A 25,852-nucleotide genomic window follows, 5' to 3' on the forward strand; every position below is an offset into this window, starting at 1 on the left:
GGCAAGGATACACCCTCAATTTGGCCTCAAAACCTCCAAATTGTCCACCGGGAGCTCAGTCTTACAGCTTCCAGCACAGGCAGGTACTTGCAGAGGAACTCTCCGCCCTTCTCAGCGCCAATGCGGTCGAGCCCGTGCCATCCGGGCAAGAAGGGCTGGGATTCTATTCCAGGTACTTCCTTGTGGAAAAGAAAACAGGGGGGATGTGTCCCATCCTAGACCTAAGGGCCCTGAACAAATATCTCGTAAAAGAAAAGTTCAGGATGCTTTCCCTGGGCACCCTTCTCCCCATGATTCAGCAAAACGATTGGCTATGCTCTCTGGACTTGAAGGATGCCTACACACACATCCCGATACTGCCAGCTCACAGACAGTATCTGCGATTTCAGTTGGGCACACGCCACTTCCAGTACTGTGTGCTACCCTTTGGGCTCGCCTCTGCGCCCAGGGTGTTCACAAAGTGCCTAGCTGTGGTAGCGGTGGCACTTCGCAGGCTGGGGGTGCACGTGTTCCCATATCTCGACGATTGGCTGGTGAAGAACACATCCGAGGCAGGAGCCCTGCAGTCCATGCAGATGACTATTCGCCTCCTGGAGCTACTGGGGTTTGTGATAAATTATCCAAAGTCCCATCTTCTCCCAGTGCAAAAACTCGAATTCATAGGAGCTCTGCTGGATTCTCGGACGGCTCGCGCCTATCTCCCAGAGACGAGAGCCAACAACTTGTTGTCCCTCGTCTCGCGGGTGCGAGCGTCCCAGCAGATCACAGCTCGGCAGATGTTGAGATTGCTGGGCCACATGGCCTCCACAGTTCATGTGACTCCCATGGCCCGTCTTCACATGAGATCTGCTCAATGGACCCTAGCCTCCCAGTGGTATCAGGCTGCTGGGGGTCTAGAAGACGTGATCCACCTGTCCACGAGTTTTCTCGAATCCCTGTATTGGTGGACAATCTGGTCCAATTTGACTCTGGGACGCCCTTTCCAAATTCCTCAGCCACAAAAAGTGCTGACAACGGATGCGTCTCTCCTGGGATGGGGAGCTCATGTCGATGGGCTTCACACCCAAGGAAGCTGGTCCCTCCAGGAACGCGGTCTACAGATCAATCTCCTGGAGTTGCGAGCGATCTGGAACGCTCTGAAGGCTTTCAGAGATCGGCTGTCCCATCAAATTATCCAAATTCAGACAGACAACCAGGTTGCCATGTACTATGTCAACAAGCAGGGGGGCACCGGATCTCGCCCCCTGTGTCAGGAAGCCGTCAGCATGTGGCTCTGGGCTCGCCGTCTCGGCATGGTGCTCCAAGCCACATATCTGGCAGGCGTAAACAACAGTCTGGCCGACAGACTGAGCCGGATTATGCAACCTCACGAGTGGTCGCTCAACTCCAGAGTGGTGCGCCAGATCTTCCAAGCGTGGGGCACCCCCTTGGTGGATCTCTTCGCATCTCGAGTGAACCACAAAGTCCCTCAGTTCTGTTCCAGGCTTCAGGCCCCCGGCAGACTGGCATCGGATGCCTTCCTCCTGGATTGGGGGGAGGGCCTGCTGTATGCTTATCCTCCCATTCCTCTGGTGGGGAAGACTTTGTTGAAACTCAAGCAAGACCGAGGCACCATGATTCTGATTGCTCCTTTTTGGCCGCGTCAGATCTGGTTCCCTCTTCTTCTGGAGTTATCCTCCGAAGAACCGTGGAGATTGGAGTGTTTTCCGACCCTCATCACGCAGGACGAAGGGGCTCTTCTGCATCCCAGCCTCCGGTCCCTGGCTCTCACGGCCTGGATGTTGAGAGCGTAGACTTTGCCTCTTTGGGTCTGTCAGAGGGTGTCTCCCGCGTCTTGCTTGCTTCCAGGAAAGATTCCACTAAGAGGAGTTACTTCTTTCTGTGGAGGAGGTTTGCCGTCTGGTGTGACAGCAAGGCCCTAGCTCCTCGCTCTTGTCCTACACAGACCCTGCTTGAATACCTTCTGCACTTGTCTGAGTCTGGTCTCAAGACCAACTCTGTAAGAGTTCACCTTAGCGCAATCAGTGCATACCATTACCATGTGGAAGGTAAGCCGATCTCAGGACAGCCTTTAGTTGTTCGCTTCATGAGAGGTTTGCTTTTGTCAAAGCCCCCTGTCAAGCCTCCTACAGTGTCATGGGATCTCAATGTCGTTCTCACCCAGCTGATGAAACCTCCTTTTGAGCCACTGAATTCCTGCCATCTGAAGTACTTGACCTGGAAGGTCATTTTCTTGGTGGCAGTCACTTCAGCTCGTAGAGTCAGTGAGCTTCAGGCCCTGGTAGCCCAGGCCCCTTACACCAGATTTCATCATAACAGAGTAGTCCTCCGCACTCACCCTAAGTTCTTGCCAAAGGTCGTGTCGGAGTTCCATCTGAACCAGTCAATTGTCTTGCGAACATTCTTTCCCCGTCCTCATTCCTGCCCTGCTGAACGTCAGCTGCACACATTGGACTGCAAGAGAGCATTGGCCTTCTATCTGGAGCGAACACAGCCCCACAGACAGTCCGCCCAATTGTTTGTTTCTTTTGATCCCAATAGGAGGGGAGTGGCTGTAGGGAAACGCACCATATCCAATTGGCTAGCAGATTGCATTTCCTTCACTTACGCCCAGGCGGGGCTGGCTCTTGAGGGTCATGTCACGGCTCATAATGTTAGAGCCATGGCTGCGTCGGTAGCCCACTTGAAGTCAGCCTCCATCGAAGAAATTTGCAAAGCTGCGACGTGGTCATCTGTCCACACATTCACATCTCATTACTGCCTGCAGCAGGATACCCGACGCGACAGTCGGTTCGGGCAGTCAGTTCTTCAGAACCTGTTTGGGCTTTAGGATCCAACTCCACCCCCCGAGGGCCCTGTTTGTTCTGTTCCAGGCTGCACTCTCAGTTAGTTGGTAAATTTTTTAGGTCAATCTCAGTTATGTCCTCGCTGTTGCGAGGCCCAATTGACCATGGTTGTTGTTTTGAGTGAGCCTGGGGGCTAGGGATACCCCATCAGTGAGAACAAGCAGCCTGCTTGTCCTCGGAGAAAGCGAATGCTACATACCTGTAGAAGGTATTCTCCGAGGACAGCAGGCTGATTGTTCTCACAAACCTGCCCGCCTCCCCGTTGGAGTTGTGTCTTCCCTTGAAGTGTATTGTCTTGCTACATACTGGACTGGCCGGCTCGAGCCGGTTTCGGGCGGGAAGACGGCCGCGCATGCGCTTTGCGCGCGGGCGCGCGAGGACTAGCAAAGGACTTTGCTAGAGAAGTTTCCGATTGGAGGGGCTGCCGTGGACGTCACCCATCAGTGAGAACAATCAGCCTGCTGTCCTCGGAGAATACCTTCTACAGGTATGTAGCATTCGCTTTATCCGCGAAAGCTGGCCATCTGGTAGCCATGCCCATTCCTGCCCTTGTCTCGCCTTCGCTTCGCCGGTGATACGCCCCTTTGAACTTTTGCCGGCGAGGCAACGGGAAAGCGGCGATGCTGTCAAAAAAGCCGCTTTCAATTATACTGATTTCGCCGCTTTTCCGAGATCGCCGGCCATCTCCCGATTTGTGTCGGAAGATGGCCGGTGATCACTTTCGAAAATAAGCAGGATAGCCTTTACTATGCATGTCACACTCATGCCATACCTCCATTTGAGACAGGTCCAGTGGACCCTAGCTTCCCAGTGGTGTCAGGCCTCAGGGAATCTAATGGACATTATTTCTGTCACTCCTGAATTCATGACCAATTTGGTCCTGGGACTTCCATTCCAAATTCCTCCTCCATACAAGATGCTGACAACAAATGCATCCAACCTAGATTAGGTAGCACAAGTGGACTGGCTTCACACTCAAGGTCATTGGCCTACTCAGGAGACTCATCTTCACATCAATCTCTTCGAGCTGAGGGCCATTTGGAACACTAAAGGCTTTCAGAGATCGGCTGATGTACCTAATTATCCTCATTCCCTTCCTAAACAAATCTTTCACCAGCCTGTTTCAGATAAGTGAACAAAAGACTTTCTCAGAACTGTCTTGGAATTTGAATATTAACTATGCATAGGAGTGATTAGATTGATTTAAATCCTGAAAAGTCACACAGCTATTTAATAACTTCTGTATTCATTTAAGTTGGTAGATATTTAAATAAATGTACATGTGTTAATTGTTTTTGTTGGGATGCGAGTTCTACAATACATAAAAATTTGTCATACTCTTGCTGTACTGATTCCACTAGTATTTAGTAGGTTAATGTTTGTAGATTTGTTATTTATTATTCCTCTGGTGTTTTTGGTATTTAACAATATTTCTGACAGTTGAAGTGCTAGCTGGAAGCATTAAGATACAGTGGTGGAAATAAGTATTTGATCCCTTGCTGATTTTGTAAGTTTGCCCACTGACAAAGACATGAGCAGCCCATAATTGAAGGGTAGGTTATTGGTAACAGTGAGAGATAGCACATCACAAATTAAATCCGGAAAATCACATTGTGGAAAGTATATGAATTTATTTGCATTCTGCAGAGGGAAATAAGTATTTGATCCCTCAGGCAAACAAGACCTAATACTTGGTGGCAAAACCCTTGTTGGCAAGCACAGCGGTCAGACGTCTTCTGTAGTTGATGATGAGGTTTGCACACATGTCAGGAGGAATTTTGGTCCACTCCTCTTTGCAGATCATCTCTAAATCATTAAGAGTTCTGGGCTGTCGCTTGGCAACTCGCAGCTTCAGCTCCCTCCATAAGTTTTCAATGGGATTAAGGTCTGGTGACTGGCTAGGCCACTCCATGACCCTAATGTGCTTCTTCCTGAGCCACTCCTTTGTTGCCTTGGCTGTATGTTTTGGGTCATTGTCGTGCTGGAAGACCCAGCCACGACCCATTTTTAAGGCCCTGGCGGAGGGAAGGAGGTTGTCACTCAGAATTGTACGGTACATGGCCCCATCCATTCTCCCATTGATGCGGTGAAGTAGTCCTGTGCCCTTAGCAGAGAAACACCCCCAAAACATAACATTTCCACCTCCATGCTTGACAGTGGGGACGGTGTTCTTTGGGTCATAGGCAGCATTTCTCTTCCTCCAAACACGGCAAGTTGAGTTCATGCCAAAGAGCTCAATTTTTGTCTCATCTGACCACAGCACCTTCTCCCAATCACTCTCGGCATCATCCAGGTGTTCACTGGCAAACTTCAGACGGGCCGTCACATGTGCCTTCCGGAGCAGGGGGACCTTGTGGGCACTGCAGGATTGCAATCCGTTATGTCATAATGTGTTACCAATGGTTTTCGTGGTGACAGTGGTCCCAGCTGCCTTGAGATCATTGACAAGTTCCCCCCTTGTAGTTGTAGGCTGATTTCTAACCTTCCTCATGATCAAGGATACCCCACGAGGTGAGATTTTGCGTGGAGCCCCAGATCTTTGTCGATTGACAGTCATTTTGTACTTCTTCCATTTTCTTACTATGGCACCAACAGTTGTCTCCTTCTCGCCCAGCGTCTTACTGATGGTTTTGTAGCCCATTCCAGCCTTGTGCAGGTGTATGATCTTGTCCCTGACATCCTTAGACAGCTCCTTGCTCTTGGCCATTTTGTAGAGGTTAGAGTCTGACTGATTCACTGAGTCTGTGGACAGGTGTCTTTCATACAGGTGACCATTGCCGACAGCTGTCTGTCATGCAGGTAACGAGTTGATTTGGAGCATCTACCTGGTCTGTAGGGGCCAGATCTCTTACTGGTTGGTGGGGGATCAAATACTTATTTCCCTCTGCAGAATGCAAATAAATTCATATACTTTCCACAATGTGATTTTCCGGATTTAATTTGTGATGTGCTATCTCTCACTGTTACCAATAACCTACCCTTCAATTATGGGCTGCTCATGTCTTTGTCAGTGGGCAAACTTACAAAATCAGCAAGGGATCAAATACTTATTTCCACCACTGTATTTTATAAAGAACCTCCCTACCTTTTTTATGGCTTGACTTGTATGAGTGAACTGTCTTCCTTTCAAATGCTCACCCATCTGCTTAGAGGAACCCATGACTACTGGAAGTAGACAGAACTACAGTCACAAGCTGAAAGGTTAGAAGGATCAGGGTATTTTCTCAATCATGGAATTGTCTTTATCTGACTAATTGAAGTCCTAATGAGTCACTAAACATTTTGGGAGTGAGAAAGCAGCAAAGCAAGCGGTCCACCGAATCCAGTGTGATGGATAGAAACAAGAGGCAGATCTTTTTTATATTCCAAAGTTCCTAGAGATTCAAACATTTGTGCCCGACATGGGCATGTTTCACTTGGAAAAAGGCTGTTGGTGGAAAAATACAGACTTCACCATGTCTGGTCTAACAGACAAAAACGTTTTTGTCTGTTGGACCAGACGTGGTGAAGTCTGTATTTTTCCTCTTGTTTTTATCAAACATTTTGGGCCTTATTAGAAACTTAAAAAAAGTGTTAGTGAAAATTTAACTGAAATGATGTCCTGTTGTCATATTCATGTTTTAAAATTTTCTTTCTATTAAAATCAGGAAATAAATAGCAATTCAGCATTATAATTTTTAGAGAAAAATCATGTTTAACTCTCCATGTAAAGCAGAGTTTCTCAAACTGTGGGTCGCCACCCAAAATGGGGTTATAAAACTGGTTACAAAGCCCACAACTGGGTGGGCACTTCATAAAATGGTCATTGGCCCAGTCATGTGCTTTCTGTGTCCATTCGAATGGGGTCGTGGCCACAGAAAAATTGATAAGCATTGATGTAGGGGTTGTCAGCTTCTGTCCAATAAGGAATTCATTGAAACATAATTTGACCATGGGTGCCTAAACCTTTGCACACAACTATTCTGTTCAGATTGCATTATATCAACTAATTATTTCTTTTTCTAGCAAATGAACAGTAAGTTAAGTCAATGTGTCCTACAAAAAGGTGTTTTTATAACATGGTAAACTGTGTGGACATGACTTTGGCTTGTTATAAAAAACTGTTACTAGTATTAAGTTGCAAACAATGTATGTCCAGAATATATATCCCTATTGATGATTCTCTGTCTCATAAATAAATCTCTCTGTATGTATTTGTTTTCAGTCCTGGTCGTTCTCCTGTTTTGTTTGATAGTGAAATAGTGATGATGAATCATGTCTACAAAGAAAGATTTCCCAAGGTAAGACCTACATTAGCATGCAGAATACAATGGAAATTCATTTACTTTAACTACACACTGATTTATACTTTTCATTTCTGAAAAAGTAATGTGCCGTATTGTCCTTTTCTCCTTCATCATCTGCATTCCCTAGGGAAATAGAAAGGGGATTTTAGGAAGAATATTTTTTGTCTTTATATGTTCACATATATATTGGTCTGCCAATAGTCTGCTGGATTCTCTGCAGGTTTCCAAGAATGCTGGAGCCTAACATGTGGGTGCTTTGATAATATCATTCCTTGTCTTTCTGCTTTTTCACTGGCTTTCTATGCGCGTTCTTTCTCAGATCAGGAGTGTGGTAGCCGTGTTAGTCCACTCTTAAGGTTATCAATAGAAATCAAACAAAATAAAACATGGAAAAGAAAATAAGATGATACCTTTTTTATTGGACATAACTTAATACATTTCTTGATTAGCTTTCGAAGGTTGCCCTTCTTCGTCAGATCGGAAATAAGCAAATGTGCTAGCTGACAGTGTATATAAGTGAAAACCTTCAAGCATTACTATGACAGTCTGACAGGGTGGGAGGATGGGGGTGGGTTGGAGGTATGCATGGGGACATCAAAGCATATCATTGGAACAGAAATACCATTGATACATCTGACATGCACAGCAAGCAATTACACACAGGGTGGCATAAACTCTGTGCAGCAACTAAATACTCTCCTCTGTAAATAGCTCTTAGCAGCAGGTTCTCCAGTCCTTTTACTGGGATATTCCCTACATGGCATAGCATTTCTTAACCTACCATAGTCTTCTTTGAGTGGCTTCTGCAGCAGTCAGTAGCGTAGCTAGACCTCAGTTATTGGGTGGGCCAGAGAGTGAAGCAGGTGGGCATGACCCGCATTTCCTCTCTGTCTGCTTCTCCCTCTCACCTGCCCCATCCTCACCACATTAAAAATAAATACCTTGCCTGCCAGGGATTCCCGAGCCCTGCCAGCTGAATAATCCCTAGCAGTCTCATCCTTGCTGCCGTTAGCAGCCCATTTGCAGCTGCCGACACCAGCACTGCCCCACACCAGGCTCCCATGCATGCTCAGTTCAGCGAGCATGCCCCATGCATACATGCGCAGGGATGCCAATTGAAATGAGCATGCACAGTATGGGGGGGGGGAGTGCTGGTGTCGGCAGCTGAAAATGTGCTGCTGACTGCTCCAGGGATGAGACTGACAGAGGAGGAAACTCTAGAGAGGACTCGTCAGCCGGCGGGAACCGGGGATCCCCGCGAGCTACACTAATGTGCGCTGCCACTGGGTGGGCCCCTGCCCACCCGTGGCTACGCGATAAGAAGCTACTGCACTCTCTGGCAGTCTGGTAACATAAGAGAAGCCTTGCTGTCTATACATATCTATTAAGTCTTTCCTTTTGGAGTTAAAACTCCCAGCAGACTCCAGTTCTCTATTCCTCTCTGTGTTATAGCCTTATCTCTGGTACTGTCTTTACATTGTGCTCTCTGTGTCTTTCTAGCTACTTTCTTCCTGTCTCTAGACTGTTCTTGAATATGGGAGTCTTTTATAAAAGTGTGTGAAGTTTTTGTATTTAGTACACCCTAACAGCAGAAATCAGCATACATCAAATGCAAAGGCTGTGTGCTAATTGTTGGGGCGTGCCCTTTATGTCCTCTGGAATTAATGCATGGACATGTGCATTAGCACACTTAGAACGTGGTCACAATTAGTGAAGCTGCACTTAGCACTTTCTATTGAGGAGGCATTAAGTGAAGCCATGCTAACTGCACAAATAAAAGTTTGTGTACATTAAATAGTAACATAGTAGATGACGGCAGAGAAAGACCTGCACGGTCCATCCAGTCTGCCCAACAAGATAACTCGTATGTGCTTCTTTATGTGTATACCTGACCTTGATTTGCATCTGTCATTTTCAGGCACAGGCCGTAGAAGTCTGCCCAGCACTAGCCCTGCCTCCCAACCACTAGCCCTGTATCCCACCACCGGCTCTGCCACCCAATCTCCGCTAAGCTTCTGAGGATCCCTTGCTTCAGGATTCCTTTATGTTTATCCCATGCATTTTTGAATTCCGTTACCGTTTTCATCACCACCTCCCGCGGGAGGGCATTCCAAGTAGCCACCACTCTCTCCGTGAAAAAATACTTCCTGACATTTTTTGTGAGTCTGCCCCCCTTCAATCTCATTTCATGTCCTCTAGTTCTACCGCCTTCCCATCTCCGGAAAAGTTTCGTTTGCGGATTAATACCTTTCAAATATTTGAACGTCTGTATCATATCACCCCTGTTTCTCCTTTCCTCCAGGGTATACATGTTCAGGTCAGCGAGTCTCTCCTCATACGTCTTGCAACGCAAATCCCATACCATTCTTGTAGCTTTTCTTTGCACCGCTCCAATTCTTTTTACATCCTTAGCAAGATACGGCCTCCAAAACTGAACACAATACTCCAGGTGGGGCCTCACCAATGACTTATACAGGGGCATCAACACCTCCTTTCTTCTGCTGGTCACACCTCTTTCTATGCAGCCTAGCAACCTTCTGCTATGGCCACCGCCTTGTCACACTGTTTTGTCGCCTTCAGATCCTCAGATACTATCACCCCAAGATCCCTCTCCCCGTCTGTACATATCAGACTCTCAGCGCCTAACACATATGTCTCCCGTGGATTTCTACTTCCTAAGTGCATCAATTTGCATTTCTTCGCATTGAGTTCTTCTAGCTTCTGCAGATCCTTTTTCATGTTTTCCACTCCCTCCCGGGTGTCCACTCTGTTACAAAGTATCATCCACAAAAAGGCAAACTTTACCTTCTAACCCTTCGGCAATGTCACTCACAAATATATTGAACAGAATCGGCCCCAGCACCGATCCCTGAGGCACTCCACTACTCACCTTTCCCTCATCCGAGCGAATTCCATTCACCACCACCCTCTGGCGTCTGTCCGTCAACCAGTTCCTAATCCAGTTCACCACGTTGGTTCCTATCTTCAGCCTGTCAAGTTTATTCAAGAGCCTCCTGTGGGGAACCGTGTCAAAAGCTTTGCTGAAATCTAAGTAGATTACGTCCATAGCACGTCTATGATTCAATTCTCCTGTCACCCAGTCAAAGAATTCAATGAGATTTGTTTGGTACGATTTACCTTTGGTAAAACCATGTTGTCTCGGATCTTGCAACTTATTGGCTTCCAGGAAATTCACTATCCTTTCCTTCAGCATCGCTTCCATTACTTTTCCAATAACTGAAGTGAGGCTTACTGGCCTGTAGTTTCCAGCTTCTTCTCTATCAGCACTTTTGTGAAGAGAGACCACATCCACTGTTCTCCAGTCCCACGGAACCTCTCCCGTCTCCAAGGATTTATTAAACAAATCTTTAAGAGGACCTGCCAGAACCTCTCTGAGCTCCCTCAATATCCTGGGGTGGATCCCATCCGGTCCCATATCTATGTCCACCTTTAGATTTTCAAGTTGTTCATACACTGCACTCACTGCATTTACTGCAGTCCATGCCCATTCTCCACCTATGATCCACCTAGTTCCTGCCCCCTTAACACAAAATGCAATTAGTATATGAATTAGTATGTACAAACCGACATGCCACTGCAGTATCTGTTGGCACACTTCTGCAGTAGCAGTTAATCACCCTAATTTGTGTGTTAATAGCTGAATGCACTTTAGTAAAATGGCCCCTATGTGAGATACCTTTCTCATCACACCAGAAAAACAAAGGGTTATTAATTTTAGGGTTGCAGATGTAGATGACTCTAGATTTAAAAAAAAGAAATTGAAAAATGTCTTGAATTAGGACTGCAAACATTTCCATTATTTTGTACCATATAGATGATAGATAACCCAAAAGTTTAACATTTCCTTGTATTCTGATTATTGACAATGACTTTTAAGCATCTTAAATTTGTTCCAAAAGCACTGGTCCTTTGTAACACCTTCCAGAGCTTTGGGACATTAAAACTATACATTTACAAAGTTTTCTGGGTTTTGTCCTTTCCAGGAATCTGATAAAACGAACATAAGGATTTGAAATCTTGCAATATAAAGTCATATTACACCACTGACACCAATAACTATCATCCAGACTTATGGAAAGCAAAATTAAACTGAATTAAACATAGATTTCTTTTTTTTTTCTTTGTATGTTTTATTTTCTCTTTAGGCTACAGCACAGATGGAGGAAAGACTGACTGAGTTCATTGTCTCCAATGCTCCTGAGAATGTGCTGCCATTAGCAGATGGGGTTCTAAGCTTCATTCATCATCAGGTGATTGAGCTGGCCCGAGACTGCCTGGATAAATCCCGTGAAGGACTTATCACCTCCCATTACTTCTATGAGCTTCAGGAGAATCTGGAGAAACTTCTGCAGGATGTAAGTCCTAATGTTAACATTATTTTCTAGTACTGAGACCCTTTTGAACACAGTGAGGGGCATTTTCGATATGACGTCTAAGTTGGACTTTGGACGTTTTGTACTAAACATCCCAAATACGAATAGGAAATACAGCCATGTTCGAAACAGCAAAACGTCTATCTTTTTTTTTTTTTCAATTGGCACATGGTAGATGGTTTTGTGCTCTGTATATTTATCTTTTTGGTCCATTTTTGAAAAAAAAAAAAAGTCCCACTGCAAAATGCACAAAATCAAGCCATTGGGATGTAGGAGGAGGCAGAAATCTTACTAGACTGGCCACACAGACATCCCAGGAGAGCAATGGGGCAATCTAGGGGGCACTGCAATGGACATCATGTAAAAGCTCCCAGGTACACATCTCACCCACCCCCCTTATGTGTGAAGGGGTCACCTATATGTGGGTACAATAGGTTTTTTGGTGAGTTTTGGAGAGCTCACAGTTTCCACCACAAGTATGACAGGTAGAATGAGATATGGACCTTCTCTACAGTGCACTGCACCAACCACTACACTACTGCTGGGACCTGCTTGCTGCTCAAATAGAGCTGGCTATAACATCTGACGCTGTCATAGAGGCTGGTAAGTACTATTTTTATTCACATTTTTGGTGTGTGGAAGGGGGTCAGTGATCACAGGAGAGTAAGGGTGGGGGTTATCCTTGATTCCCTTCAGTGGTCATATGGTCATTTAGGGCACCTTTTTGTGCCTTATTGATTCTAAAAACAAGCCTACTTCAAAACATTGACGTTTTAGCCCTAGACGTTTTTGTTTTGTTCCATTATGGCTATAAAACGTCCAAGTATTAGGAATTCCTTAAACCTTCCCTAATCTACTACTACTACTAGTACTACTTGACATTTCTAAAGTGCTACTAGGGTTACGCAGCGCTGTACAATTTAACATAGAAGGACAGTCCCTGCTCAAAGGAGCTTACAATCTAAAGGACAAATGTACAGTCAGTCAAATAGGGGCAGTCTAGATTTCCTGAAAGGTATAAAGGTTAGGTGCCGAAAGCAACATTGAAGAGGTGGGCTTTGAGCAAGGATTTGAAGATGGGTAGGGAGGGGGCTTGGCGTAAGGGCTCAGGAAGTTTATTCCAAGCATGACACTCTCCAACACACCCCCTTGTGATTTGGACGTACTGCAGACAAATTGCATAGATAAATGTATGCAAAATATGTTTCAAAAATACCGATTTGGATGTTTTGAGAAGAAATTTGTCCAAATGCTTCTTCATGAAACTTTTTGGACATTTTTCTCTTTCGAAAATGAGCCCTAGTGTCTGGTGGTGGTGTTTTGTTTTTTTTGTTTCATTCCAAGCTCTAAAATTTGTGAAGTTGATGAAAGAAACAAGGTTCTCAAATGTTAGTCAAAAATGCATTGTTAGTCCAGTAAAGGATATTGCCTCCATTTTTGCCCTTTTTAAGTTTTAACATGAAAGAAAACAGTTGTTTTAATTGTTTATAATCTATAACGAAAATCTTCCATTGCTGATGTTCTTACTGCCACTACTGGAATAGCCAAATAGGTACAATTGCCAGGCTACTCCACAGAACAATGAGACAAGAGGAACATGTTCTGTTACTTCTTCTCCCACCAAGTGAAAGCGTCATATATATTATGGGTAGTTTTGTCTCTGAATTTTAGCAGCATACAGTGGTTATCAGTGCATTATGCTGTTTAAACTCAGGACAAAAGTTAAACTAACAAAGGAAACAAACAGCTATCAAGTATGATATTCAGTGCCATGATGAGTGACACAGGTAACTGGATATGTTTATCTGGTCAACTTGATATTAAGTAGCACTTCAGTACCAGTGAATGTAACCCAATAACCAGCTATATTTTATCTGGTTAAATTTAATTTTAGGTCAGCTGATAACCAAACTGGAGTTTTTTGGTTAGCTTTAGCAAGAGACTGCTGATTATCAGCAATAGGCAAACAGCATGCCTAGAATGCCTTCCTGTACTTCTTCTTTGGTGACAGATAAAGTTTGGTCAGCAAACATGTAACCACTAGACAAGAGTGTTTGTGGGAGAGGGGGATTTCTAAAAGAAAATATTTTTTTCAGGTAGCTTCTGATATTACCCAGACAAATATTTTGAACATCAGCCTGAATAAAATTCAACTTTTAAGCAGCACTACTTGTAAAATTCTTAAATATCAATGTTTGACTTTTTGAGTGTTCTATTTCCTCTTTCTTTATTCCATACTTTTTTTTTAATATATTTTACAAATTTAGGAAACCACTTACTCATGACTAAGCCTCCCCCCACCTTTCAGGTTTGAAAGATCCTTTTTGTTGAATCCTTTCATTGGGAGTTTTTATAATTGGTGTATGTAAATTTGCATTTAGCATGGTTTGTGTTAAGGATCTAGGTGATAGTACCATGATTTAATTTAATTTGCAATGGCGTAAGTGACTAAGTTGGAGGAGCTTCCAAAAGCTTAATGTGCTGGCTTTCAAAATTATTGATTTTGACAAAATAGTAAAGTTTCTCGAAAGAGAGGAAGGAGATTGAGGACATGGCAATGGATATGTATGTAAGGTGAGTAAGTAAATGTAAGAGTCAAAGGAAACTGGTATGGTTCACTAAGGAAATGGCTGAAGAAATGTAGTGTTCCCAAAATAGAAAGGATCTCAAATAGAACAACACAGTAAAGAATACCTGGTAAAAAAGAAAAAATCAGGATGGAAAAAGTTAAGATAGAAGAAGACTTAAAAGGGAGGTGCCAATTTTTTTTTCATGTATGTCAGAGAAAGGAGGAAAGCCAGAGGTGGAACTAAAAGACTGAAAGGTGCCAAGAACCAATGTGTGCAGAATGACATGGAAGAGACAGAATTGTTGAACAAGTATTGCTGCTTTTCACAGAAGAAAAACTTAGAGGAGGACTGCAGATGTCTAAGAACGGTACATATAGGAGTTAAGTAGATATCTCCGCACGGTGATTTTCATTCAAAACTTCTTGTTTCTTCACTTTCTTCCTGTCCTATAAAAATGTTGTTCCTTTCTCTTTCAATGAATGTTTAATGTTGTAAATTGCCTAGAAGGCTTCAATTGGGCAGTATATCAAATTTACCAGCCTGAAAGTTGACAAAGCCCTGATGCTGGAGGAGATACATCCCAGATTAGTAAAGGAATTCAGAGGTCCTGCCAGGTCCACTGAAAGAATGTGTTTAATATATCTTTAGAGATGGGAGAAGTTCCACAAAGCTGGAGAAGGGTCGTTGTGGTCCCTCTTCACAAATGCGGTAACAGAGAGGTGGGAAAGAAACAGGCTGGTGAGCCTTATTTTGGTGGTGGGAAAGGTAATGGAGATGCTGCTAAAGGAAGGGATAGTCAACTTTCTGCAGTCCAATGAGCTACAAGATCCAAGGCGACATTAATTTACCAAACGCAAATCATGTCAAACGAATCTGATTGAGTTCTTTGACTGGGAGACAAAAGAACTGGATTGGGGGCATGTATTGGATGTGGTCCACTTAGATTTCAGCAAAGCCTTTAATACTGTTCCTCATAGGAGGCTCAAAAATAAACCGAACAGCTTGAGGATGGTAAACTGGATTTGAAATTGGCTGACTTACAGATGGTAGAGGGTGGTGGAAAATGGAATTCATTTGTATGAAAGGTGGGGTTGATTCTGTATAATATATTTGTGACTGATATCGCCGAAGGGTTCGAAGTAAAAGTGTGCCTTTTTATAGATGACAGAAAGATCGGCAACAGAGTAGACATCCTGAAGGGAGTGGAATGCATGAGAAATGGTCTACAAAAATTAGATGCTTGTGCTAATGCTTGACAGTTAAGCTTTAATGTGAAGAGATGTAAGGTGGTTCATTTGGGGTATAGAAATCCGGAGAAGTATGCAATAGCAGGTGAGAGGCTGATGTGCACAGACCAGGAAAGAGATCTTGGGGTGATAGTGTTTGAGGATGTGATTGGCTGCACTGAGAGATGCAACCAGCAGAAATATACTTGCTGAGATTGCATTTGGAGTACTGTGTTCAGTTTTGGAAGCCTTATCTTCTCAAGGACGTAAAAACACATGAAGACATTCATAGAAAAGTGACCAGAACAGTATGGTGTCTGTGCTGGAAGGTTTATGAGAAAAGACTTCAATATGTATACCCACTCGATCAACAGCAAGAGAGGAGGGACAAAAGAGAAATGCCATAGTTCTTGAAGGGAGGTATACAGCATGTTAATATTAACTTTACCAATTTACGAAATTTCTGATGTGCTCATGTTGATGCATCATTTATTGTGTTTAGTTTACTGTCATCCTGGTCTTTCTTTAGCCTTTCCACTTCTTCTGAATAGTTACCCAGTTTCCCTAGTACATTCTACCACATTTTAGAATTTATATTCAATTCCTCCCTTACTTTTCGTGACCAGATCTCAAAGGTAGTCCACCGTTCCTTCTACAAGCTTTGTCTCATCAAATCTATCCAGCCTAGTAACTGCCCACCTTATACAAGGTTTCATCACAACAGAGTAGTCCTCCATATAAGTTCCTTCCCAATGTAGTGTCAGAATTCTATCATAACTAGGTGGAGGAGTGGCCTAGTGGTTAGAACACCGGTCTTGAAATCCAGAGGTGGCCGGTTCAAATCCCACTGCTGTTCCTTGTGATCTTGGGCAAGTCACTTAACCCTCCATCGCCTCAGGTACAAACTTAGATTGTGAGCCCTCCTGGGACAGAGAAATATCCAGAGTACCTGAATGTAACTCACCTTTAGCTACTACTGAAAAAGGTGTGAGCAAAATCTAAATAAATTAAATAAATAAAATTGTCCTGCCAACATTCTTCCCAAAACTTCAAGCCTAGTGCACTGCACACTTCTGACTGCAATTGAGCCTTTGAGGAGCATTTTTGATAGAAAGTCTAAATCAGAATTTGGATGTTTTACAAAAACGTCCAAATCCTGAACAGGAAAAAAAGATAATTTTCGAAAAAGATAGACGTCTAAATTTTGTGTTCGAAAATGCTATGGACGTCTTGTGATTTTAACATTTTTGTTTTTGGTCCATTTTCGAACAAAAAAATGTCCAAATGCATAATGCCCAATACAGAGGAGGAGTGGCTTAATGGTTAGTGCTTCGGGCTTTGATCTTGGCAACATGGGTTCAATTTCCACTGCTGCTCCTTGTGACTTTGGGCAAGTCAAATGCACAAGGAGCATGTTTAGATATGACACCCAAGTCTGAATTTGGACGTTTTTTGTAAAACGTCCATAATCAGAACAGGAAAGGTCATTTTCTACAAAAAAAAGTCTATCTTTTCCTTTTGAAAATGCTGTTTGGAAAAACGTTTTGTGATTTGGATGTTTTATTTTTTGGTCCATTTTCAAACAAAAAACATCCAAAAGCAAAATGTACAAAATACACAAGAAAATCCACACTAAAGTGAATCCATTCACATGTTCTAAGTGTGGTAAAAGCTTTGTTTGTAATGTAAATCTCAAAGTGCATCAGAAAGTCCACACGGGAGACAAACCATTTGCATTTACAGAGTCTGGTAAAAGCTTTGGTCAGAAGGTAAACCTCACAATGCACCAGAGAATACACACAGGAGTGAAACCATTTACATGTCCTGAGTGTGGTAAAAGCTTTGGTTGGAAAGAAAGCCTCACATAGCATCAGAGAATCCACACAGGGATGAAATCATTTACATGCACTGAGGAGGTAAAAGCTTCAGTTGCATTTGGACAGGTAATTAGGGAATGTACACTCTTGCTATGAAGTATGGAAAAATAGCACTCTGGTAAATATATATATATATATATATATATATATATATATATATATATATATATATATATATATATATATATATATATATATAATAAGACCTCCTTTTCATCTATAGATCTGAATTCAAAGCCCAAATCTAATGATAAACAATAGACACAAGGCTCAGATGTTATAAAAAAAATAGAAAGCTTGGCATCAGGTACAATAGTGGAAAAGTGACATCCCAGGAAAGCAATAGGGCCATCCTTTGGGGGCACTGCAGTGGACTTTATAAAATGCTCCCAGGTACACATCTCACCATTGCTCCCTTACCTTGTCTGCTGAGCCCCCCAAAACCCACTACCTCCAACTGTACACCACTACCATAGCCCTTACAGGTGAAGGTAACACCAGTATGTTGGTACAGTGGGTTTCTGGTGGGTTTGGAGGGCTCACAGTTTCCTCCACAAGTGTAACAAGTAGGGGGAGGTAGAAGCCTGGGTCCACCTGTCTGCAGTGCACTGCACCACTACTAGACTACTCCAGGGACCTACATGCTATTCTAATTGACCTGAGTATAACATCTGAGGCTGGCAAGTAATATTTTAAATCACATTTTTTGGGGGTGGGAGGGATAGTGACCACTGCGGGAGTAAGGGGAGGTGATCCCCGATTCCCTCCAGTGGTCATCTGGACATTTGGGGCACCTCTTGTGTGGAGTAGAGGAGTAGCCTAGTGGTTAGTGCAGAAGACCTTGATCCTGGGGAAGTGGGTTCCAAGTCCCGCCTTGAACACGCCCCTGACGGACTTCTGATGGACTTCAGAGAAAAACCTCTAAAAAGAGGTTTCAGAAATACTGATTTGGACGTTTTTGTGAGATAAACGTCCAAATGCAGACTTACGTCACTTTTTGGACGTTTTTCTCTTTTGAAAATAAGCCTGTTTGTCTTCTATCTGGCGCAAACTAAAACCCATAGGCAATCCAATCAACATTTTGTTTCTACCCAAAGAGGATGGGGCTGCCATCAGTAAATCCGCCTTGTCCAGTTGACTAGTAGATTGTATTTTCTTTACTTATGGTCAGGCTGGGCTGACTCTTGAATTTCCTCGGCGATAGCAAAGTTACTCACCTGTAGTAGGTGTTTGAGTACAATAAGACACATTACCACATACCCTCCCCACCTACCCTAGGAGTTGTATTCCATAGGCTGTTGTATTCTACTGCCTGGTGCCGCGTGGCTGAAATGGAAGGTATGTGCACATGCACAGTCGATGCTGCCAGAATCTTCTAGAATTACATCACCCATCTGTAGTAATATGTGTCCTGCTGTCCTCAAAAAACATCTGCTACAGGTGAGTAAATTTGCTATTAGTAACTTAGGCTTCCTATTGTGTAATTCTCTTTTTTTGTCTCCTTTGCTACTTTTCCTATTATATCAAATAAATGTGAACAATGAACTATTCTACCCTGCAATGGCATAAAAATAGGCACTTGCTTGCTTTTGCCATTGCAGAGGAGTATATACTGTGGCAGTCACTAAACAGCGGTGTTGTTACCACAGGTTAGTGACTTCTGCAGTAATTTAAGCTATGGTAAGCCTCCATATTTTTTCACAGCTTAATTTCCTCCCCTCTTAGTATTACTTGTTGAGAAAATAGCCCGTTGCTTTGTTCTAAAACTCTGATGGATTTCCATTTATATATTTTAATGGAAAAAGAAAAATGATTGAATTGGGAGATTGTCCCATGAAGATGTGTCAAGAATATTGGCAGTGAAATAGTACAATGAGGAGATTGCCTGGGGCATCTTTTTGTTATCTTTTAGGCATATATGTGGTAGATCGATAACTGCAATGAGTACAACTGAGAGAGAGCAGGTCAGTGTAATGTTGATTTTTCAGCTAGTACCAATTGTCTTTGTTTCTTTTTTATCTTCCTATATTTAACTCAAACATTTGTGCATTTATTAAACTGTACCTCAAAGAATGCTTTTGTAATTAGAAGCAAAATGATGAAAAATAATTTTGAGTATTACAGTAGAGCACAAATCTTTATACAGTGATGTGAAAAAGTTTCCCCCCACACCCCCAATTTCCTCTGTTATTGCATATATGTCACAATGAATGGTTTCTGATCTTTGTGCAACATGTATTCTCCGAGGACAAGCAGGCTGCTTGTTCTCACGACTGGGTTGACGTCCACGGCAGCCCCCACCAACCGGAACAAAAACTTTGCGGGCGGTCCCGCACGCAGGGCACGCCCACCGCGCATGCGCGACCGTTCCAGCTCAGTTTTTTTCGATTCCGCGCTGGAGAGAGACGTGTTATCGTCTCTCTCTCTGTCAGCCCCGGAAACCAGATCGCGGCCTAGCCGCGAGGTTTTTTTCTCTTTTTGTGCGCGTTCGCGCCTCTTTTCTTTCTTTTTTCTGTTAAAAAAAAAACAAAAAAGAAGTTTGTCCCCTCATCGTCTTTAGCCGCAGGGGCGCCTCGTTGCGGCCTTGTGGCCGCGCGGTCGTTTCTTTTTTCGGGTGTGCTTTTCACCGCCACCATCGACGACTTTGACTTCGCCGACGCGATTTTTCCGTCGATGTCCTCGAAGGTCTCGAGCGGATTCAAGAAGTGTGGTCGGTGCGGCCGGCAGATCTCGCAAACCGATACCCATGCTTGGTGCCTCCAGTGCCTTGGGCCGGAGCATAATACCAAGACGTGCACCTTGTGTCTCGGCTTGCGGAAGCGGACACAGGTGGCGAGGCAAGTTCTTCGGGACCGTCTTTTTGGAACTTGCGCCGGCCCCTCGATGTCGACGGCATCAGTGTCGACAGCCGGATCTTCGGTACCGGTACTGATGTCAACGAAATCGGCACCGACGATGGCACCGACCCCAGGAGTACAGGTACCGTTGGCCCGCCGGTCCACCGGCGACGGCGAGGAGCCGCGCGGGCAATCGGCCCCGGCCACTCCCTCTACCCAGGGCCATCGGGACCGAACCCTGTCAGACCCGATCCCTCGAGGCCGGGGGGGTTGTACCTCCTCTTCATCTCTGCCGCCAATGACGGGCACCGAAAGAAGAGACGATTGGCTATGTTCCCTGGATTTAAAGGACGCTTACACTCACATCCCGATACTGCCAGCTCACAGACAGTATCTCCGATTCTGTCTGGGGACACGGCACTTTCAGTATTGTGTGCTGCCCTTTGGGCTCACCTCTGCACCACGGGTATTCACGAAGTGTCTCGTGGTGGTTGCGGCGTATCTACGCAAGCTGGGAGTGCATGTGTTCCCGTATCTCGACGATTGGCTGGTCAAGAGCACCTCAGAGGCAGGAGCTCTTCGGTCCATGCAGTGTACTATCCACCTTCTGGAGCTGCTGGGGTTTGTGATAAATTACCCGAAAGTCCCATCTCCAGCCAGTCCAATCTCTGGAATTCATAGGAGCGCTGCTGAATTCTCAGACGGCTCAGGCCTTCCTTCCCGAAGCAAGGGCCCAGAACCTTCTATCCCTTGCCTCTCAGACCAGAGCGTCTCAGCAGGTCACAGCTCGGCAGATGTTGAGACTCCTGGGTCATATGGCCTCCATGGTTCATGTGACTCCCATGGCTCATCTTCACATGAGACCTGCTCAATGGACCCTAGCTTCCCAGTGGTGTCAAGCTACCGGGAATCTAGGGGATGTCATCCGTCTGTCCATCAGTTGCCGCAATTCGCTGCACTGGTGGACCATTCGGACCAATTTGACCCTGGGACGTCCATTCCAAATTCCGCAGCCCACGAAAGTGCTGACGACGGATGCATCTCGCCTGGGGTGGGGAGCTCATGTCGATGGACTCCACACCCAGGGTCTGTGGTCCCTCCAGGAACAGGATCTTCAGATCAACCTCCTGGAGCTCCGAGCGGTCTGGAACGCGCTGAAGGCCTTCAAAGATCGGCTGTCCTATCAAATCATCCAAATTCGGACAGACAATCAGGTTGCAATGTATTACATCAACAAGCAGGGGGGCACCGGATCTCGCCCCCTGTGTCAGGAAGCCGTCGGGATGTGGCGTTGGGCTTGCCAGTTCGGCATGCTTCTCCAAGCCACATACCTGGCAGGCGTAAACAACAGTGTGGCCGACAGACTGAGCAGAGTCATGCAACCGCACGAGTGGTCGCTCCATTCCAGAGTGGTACGCAAGATCTTCCGAGAGTGGGGCACTCCCTCGGTGGACCTTTTCGCCTCTCAGACCAACCACAAGCTGCCTCTGTTCTGTTCCAGACTACAGGCACATGGCAGACTAGCGTCGGATGCCTTTCTCCTCCATTGGGGGACCGGCCTCCTGTATGCTTATCCTCCCATACCTTTGGTGGGGAAGACTTTACTGAAGCTCAAGCAAGACCACGGCACCATGATTCTGATAGCGCCTTTTTGGCCCCGTCAGATCTGGTTCCCTCTACTTCTGGAATTGTCCTCCGAAGAACCGTGGAGATTGGAGTGTTTTCCGACTCTCATTTCGCAGAACGACGGAGCGCTTCTGCACCCCAACCTTCAGTCTCTGGCTCTCACGGCCTGGATGTTGAGGGCGTAGACTTTGCTTCGTTGGGTCTGTCTGAGGGGGTCTCCCGCGTCTTGCTTGCCTCTAGAAAGGATTCCACTAAAAAGAGTTACTTTTTTAAGTGGAGGAGGTTTGTCGTTTGGTGTGAGAGCAAGGCCCTAGAACCTCGCTCCTGTCCTGCACAGAACCTGCTTGAATACCTTCTGCACTTATCAGAGTCTGGCCTCAAGACCAACTCAGTAAGGAACCACCTTAGTGCAATTAGTGCTTACCATTATTGTGTAAGGGTAAAGCCATCTCTGGAGAGCCTTTAGTCGTTCGATTCATGAGAGGCTTGCTTTTGTCAAGGCCCCCTGTCAAGCCTCCTGCAGTGTCATGGGATCTCAACGTCGTTCTCACCCAGCTGATGAAACCTCCTTTTGAGCCACTGAATTCATGCCATCTGAAGTACTTGACCTGGAAGGTCATTTTCTTGGTGGCAGTTACTTCAGCTCGTAGTGTCAGTGAGCTGCAGGCCCTGGTAGCTCATGCTCCTTATACCAAATTTCATCACAACAGAGTAGTACTCTGCACTCACCCTAAGTTTCTGCCAAAGGTGGTGTCGGAGTTCCATCTTAACCAGTCAATTGTCTTGCCAACATTCTTTCCCAGACCGCATACCCGCCCTGCTGAACGTCAGTTGCACACATTGGACTGCAAGCGAGCTTTGGCCTTCTATCTGGAGCGGACACAGCCCCACAGACAGTCCGCCCAATTGTTTATTTCTTTCGACCCCAATAGGAAAGGGGTCGCTGTCAGGAAACGTATCATCTCCAATTGGCTAGCAGATTGCATTTCCTTCACTTACGCCCAGGCTGGGCTGGCTGTTGAGGGTCATGTCACGGCTCATAGTGTTAGAGCCATGGCAGCGTCAGTGGCCCACTTGAAGTCAGCCACTATTGAAGAGATTTGCAAGGCTGCGACGTGGTCATCTGTCCACACATTCACATCACATTACTGCCTCCAGCAGGATACCCGACGCGACAGTCTGTTCGGGCAGTCGGTGCTGCAGAATCTGTTTGGCGTTGAATCCAACTCCACCCTCCAGGACCCGATTTTATTCTGTTGAGGCTGCACTCTCAGATAGTGGTTCTTCGTAGGTCAATTTCTGTTATGCCCTCGCCGTTGCGAGGTTCAATTGACCTGGGTTCTTGTTTTGAGTGACCCTGAGAGCTAGGGATACCCCAGTCGTGAGAACAAGCAGCCTGCTTGTCCTCAGAGAAAGCGAATGATACATACCTGTAGCAGGTGTTCTCCGAGGACAGCAGGCTGATTGTTCTCACCTACCCTCCGTCCTCCCCTTTGGAGTTGCGTTTTTCCTCATTCCTTTGCTTGTCATTCAACTGAGCGGGAACGGTCGCGCACAGGCGGAAAGACGGCCGCGGATGTGCGGTGGGCGTGCCCTCTGTGCGGGACCGCCCGCGAAGTTTTTGTTCCGGTTGGTGGGGGCTGCCGTGGATGTCAACCCAGTCGTGAGAACAATCAGCCTGCTGTCCTCGGAGAACACCTGCTACAGGAATGTATCATTCGCTTTATTAGACGAAGGGAACTTGAATAAACACAACAGTTTTTACATTATGACAAAATGATCCAACACTAATATCCATGTGAAAAAGTAACTGCCTTCTATACTTAATAACTGGTTGCACGACTTTTAGCAGCAATAATGCAATCTAATGCTTCCTATGATTTGAGATCAGTCTTTTATACCGTTACCACAGCAACTCTGTTGGCTTCAAGTTGGGACTAGGCCAGTTTTGTTTATCTTCAGCCGTCAGATGTAGACTTGGTTTTGTGTTTTTGGATCATTGTCTTGCGTCATAACCCAATTACTCTTCAGCTTCAGCTCACAGACAGATGACCAGATATTTTCCTTATGAATTTCCTGGTGTCTTGCAGAATTCATGTTTCTTTCAGTAATGGCAATTTTTCCAGGTCCTGAGGTGGCAAAACCATCTCTACATTATCACACTACCACCACCATGTTTGACTGTTGGAATGATAATCTTACTGTAGAATGCCATATTAGCTTTATGACACACATAATGGGATCTGATCTGTGTTGTCCAGAGAGTTCCACTTTTGACTCATTTGTTCATAGAACATTATTCCAGAAGGCTTGGGGATCATCCAGGTGTCTTTTTCAAAATGTTTAGTTTATTCATTTATATTCCGCAGATAACAAGAAAACATACACAATCTTGAACAAAAAAAGTATCAAAACATACAAATTACATTAAAACAATTTTTTAAAATTCTATCATGCCGCTCTAAATGTAGCCTTCAAAACTGCTCAAAAATGTTTATATAATTCTCAGATTTAAAATGCCAGACCAAACAAATGTGGTTTTTTTTTTTTAAATTGAGTAGTATTTGACGTCTGCCTGATCTGTCCCGGCAGAGAGTTCCATAGTCATGGACCTGCAATAGAAAAAGCTTTTTGCCTCATTTTTTTCCAAAATGAATTTTTCGTAATGCTGGGATAACCAATAGATCTGCATTCATTGATCTCAAAGATCTAGCTGGTTAGTAAATCTTAAGAATTGTTCTCAAATAATGATCAGATTCCAACTTCAAAGCCTTATGAATTAGCAATAATATTTTAAACTGTTCTTATTTCCACTGGCAACCAGTGGAAATCCTTCAAAATTGGCAAAATATATAGAAAACTTGACTGCCCAGACACTAACCTTGCTGCTGAGTTTTGAATAATCTGCAATTAATACTGGATTTTGCTAAAACCAGATAAACAGCATTGCAGTAATCCAGACCACTAATCATCAAACTCTGGACAGTCAACCTAAAGTCTTAAGCAGGAATACAACCCTTCAATCTACAACTTCCTAAGCTTAAAAAAAGAATTCTGAATCAGTTTTTTAATATATAGTTTGAAATTCAGTGAAACATCAAGAATCGCTCCCAGGTTACGAATCTTCGATTTTAAGTGCACCACATTATCACACAGTTTAATTGAATCAGGAATCTGTTCTTCCCTACAATTCCCAAATAACATTATTTCAGTCTTATCAACATTTATTTATTTATTTGTTGCATTTGTATCCCACATTTTCCCACCTATTTGCAGGCTCAATGTGGCTTACAATATATCATGAATGGTGAAGGTATATAAGAGAATACATTTAGTATTACAGAAGGATCTTGGTAACATGATAATGATAAGGCATGATAGTAGTTTAATAAGCAAGTGTGATAGACAGTTCTGGATATCTGTATTTAAAGCCAATTTGCTACTCTTGGATAACAGCTGTTTCTCTCTCTTTGTGTGGCATCATGAACACTCACCTTAGCTGAGGCTAGAGAGGCCTGCAGTTCTTTGGATGATGATCTGGGATATTCTGTGACTTTCTGGATGAGTTGTCGCTTTGCCCTTGGAGTAATTTTGGCAAGCTAGCCACTTGGAAGATTCACCATTGTTCCAAATCTTCTCCATATGGAGATAATTTCTTTCACTGTGGTTCAGTGGTGTCTATAGGGCAATTAAGTGAATAGCTGATGAGCTAATTAGCTAATAATTATTCTGGTTAGAGATTGTGGCTTGTTTCATCTGTTTGGAGTATGATTTGCCCTTTTGTGGCCACAAAACAAACAAAAGGGTTCTCACAAAGGTTTTGCTGGCAATATGCATGTTTGATTTATTCTTATCGTACACCGCCTTGAGTGAATTCCTTCAAAAAGGCGGTAAATAAATCCTAATAAACAAAAACATTAATGTTAATGTAGTCAATTGCAAAACTTAGCAGATAGGGAGGCTGCCTCAGGACTGAAGATGGAATACACACAGCCCTTCTAGCTAAGATGCTGCCCATTATTGGTTCTTACTCAGTACGACATATTCTTGTAGTTCAGGTTCATTTAGGAGCTCAGAGTACTAAAGCACTCAAATGAACTGCATGGATGGTAGCTAAAATAACACCCATCTGAGAAAGGTGTCCTTGTGTGTCTCTTTGCTTCTCTGCTTCTGTGTTCCTGATTTTCTCA

The 25,852-nt window shown here is 44.4% G+C and overlaps 1 protein-coding gene across 1 annotated transcript in view; it reads left to right on the forward strand.

Moving 5' to 3' along the window:
* MAST2 (microtubule associated serine/threonine kinase 2) overlaps window positions 1-25,852 on the forward strand; it is a 624,140-nt gene that overhangs the window by 353,349 nt on the left and 244,939 nt on the right. Inside the window, exons 10-11 of the mRNA XM_030208366.1 lie at window positions 7,051-7,126; window positions 11,299-11,508. Coding sequence (XP_030064226.1) covers window positions 7,051-7,126; window positions 11,299-11,508 — 286 coding nt within the window. The remainder of the gene's footprint in view (window positions 1-7,050; window positions 7,127-11,298; window positions 11,509-25,852) is intronic.

Source organism: Microcaecilia unicolor, chromosome 6, assembly GCF_901765095.1.
Source record: "Microcaecilia unicolor chromosome 6, aMicUni1.1, whole genome shotgun sequence".
In the NCBI taxonomy this organism is placed as follows: domain Eukaryota; kingdom Metazoa; phylum Chordata; class Amphibia; order Gymnophiona; family Siphonopidae; genus Microcaecilia; species Microcaecilia unicolor.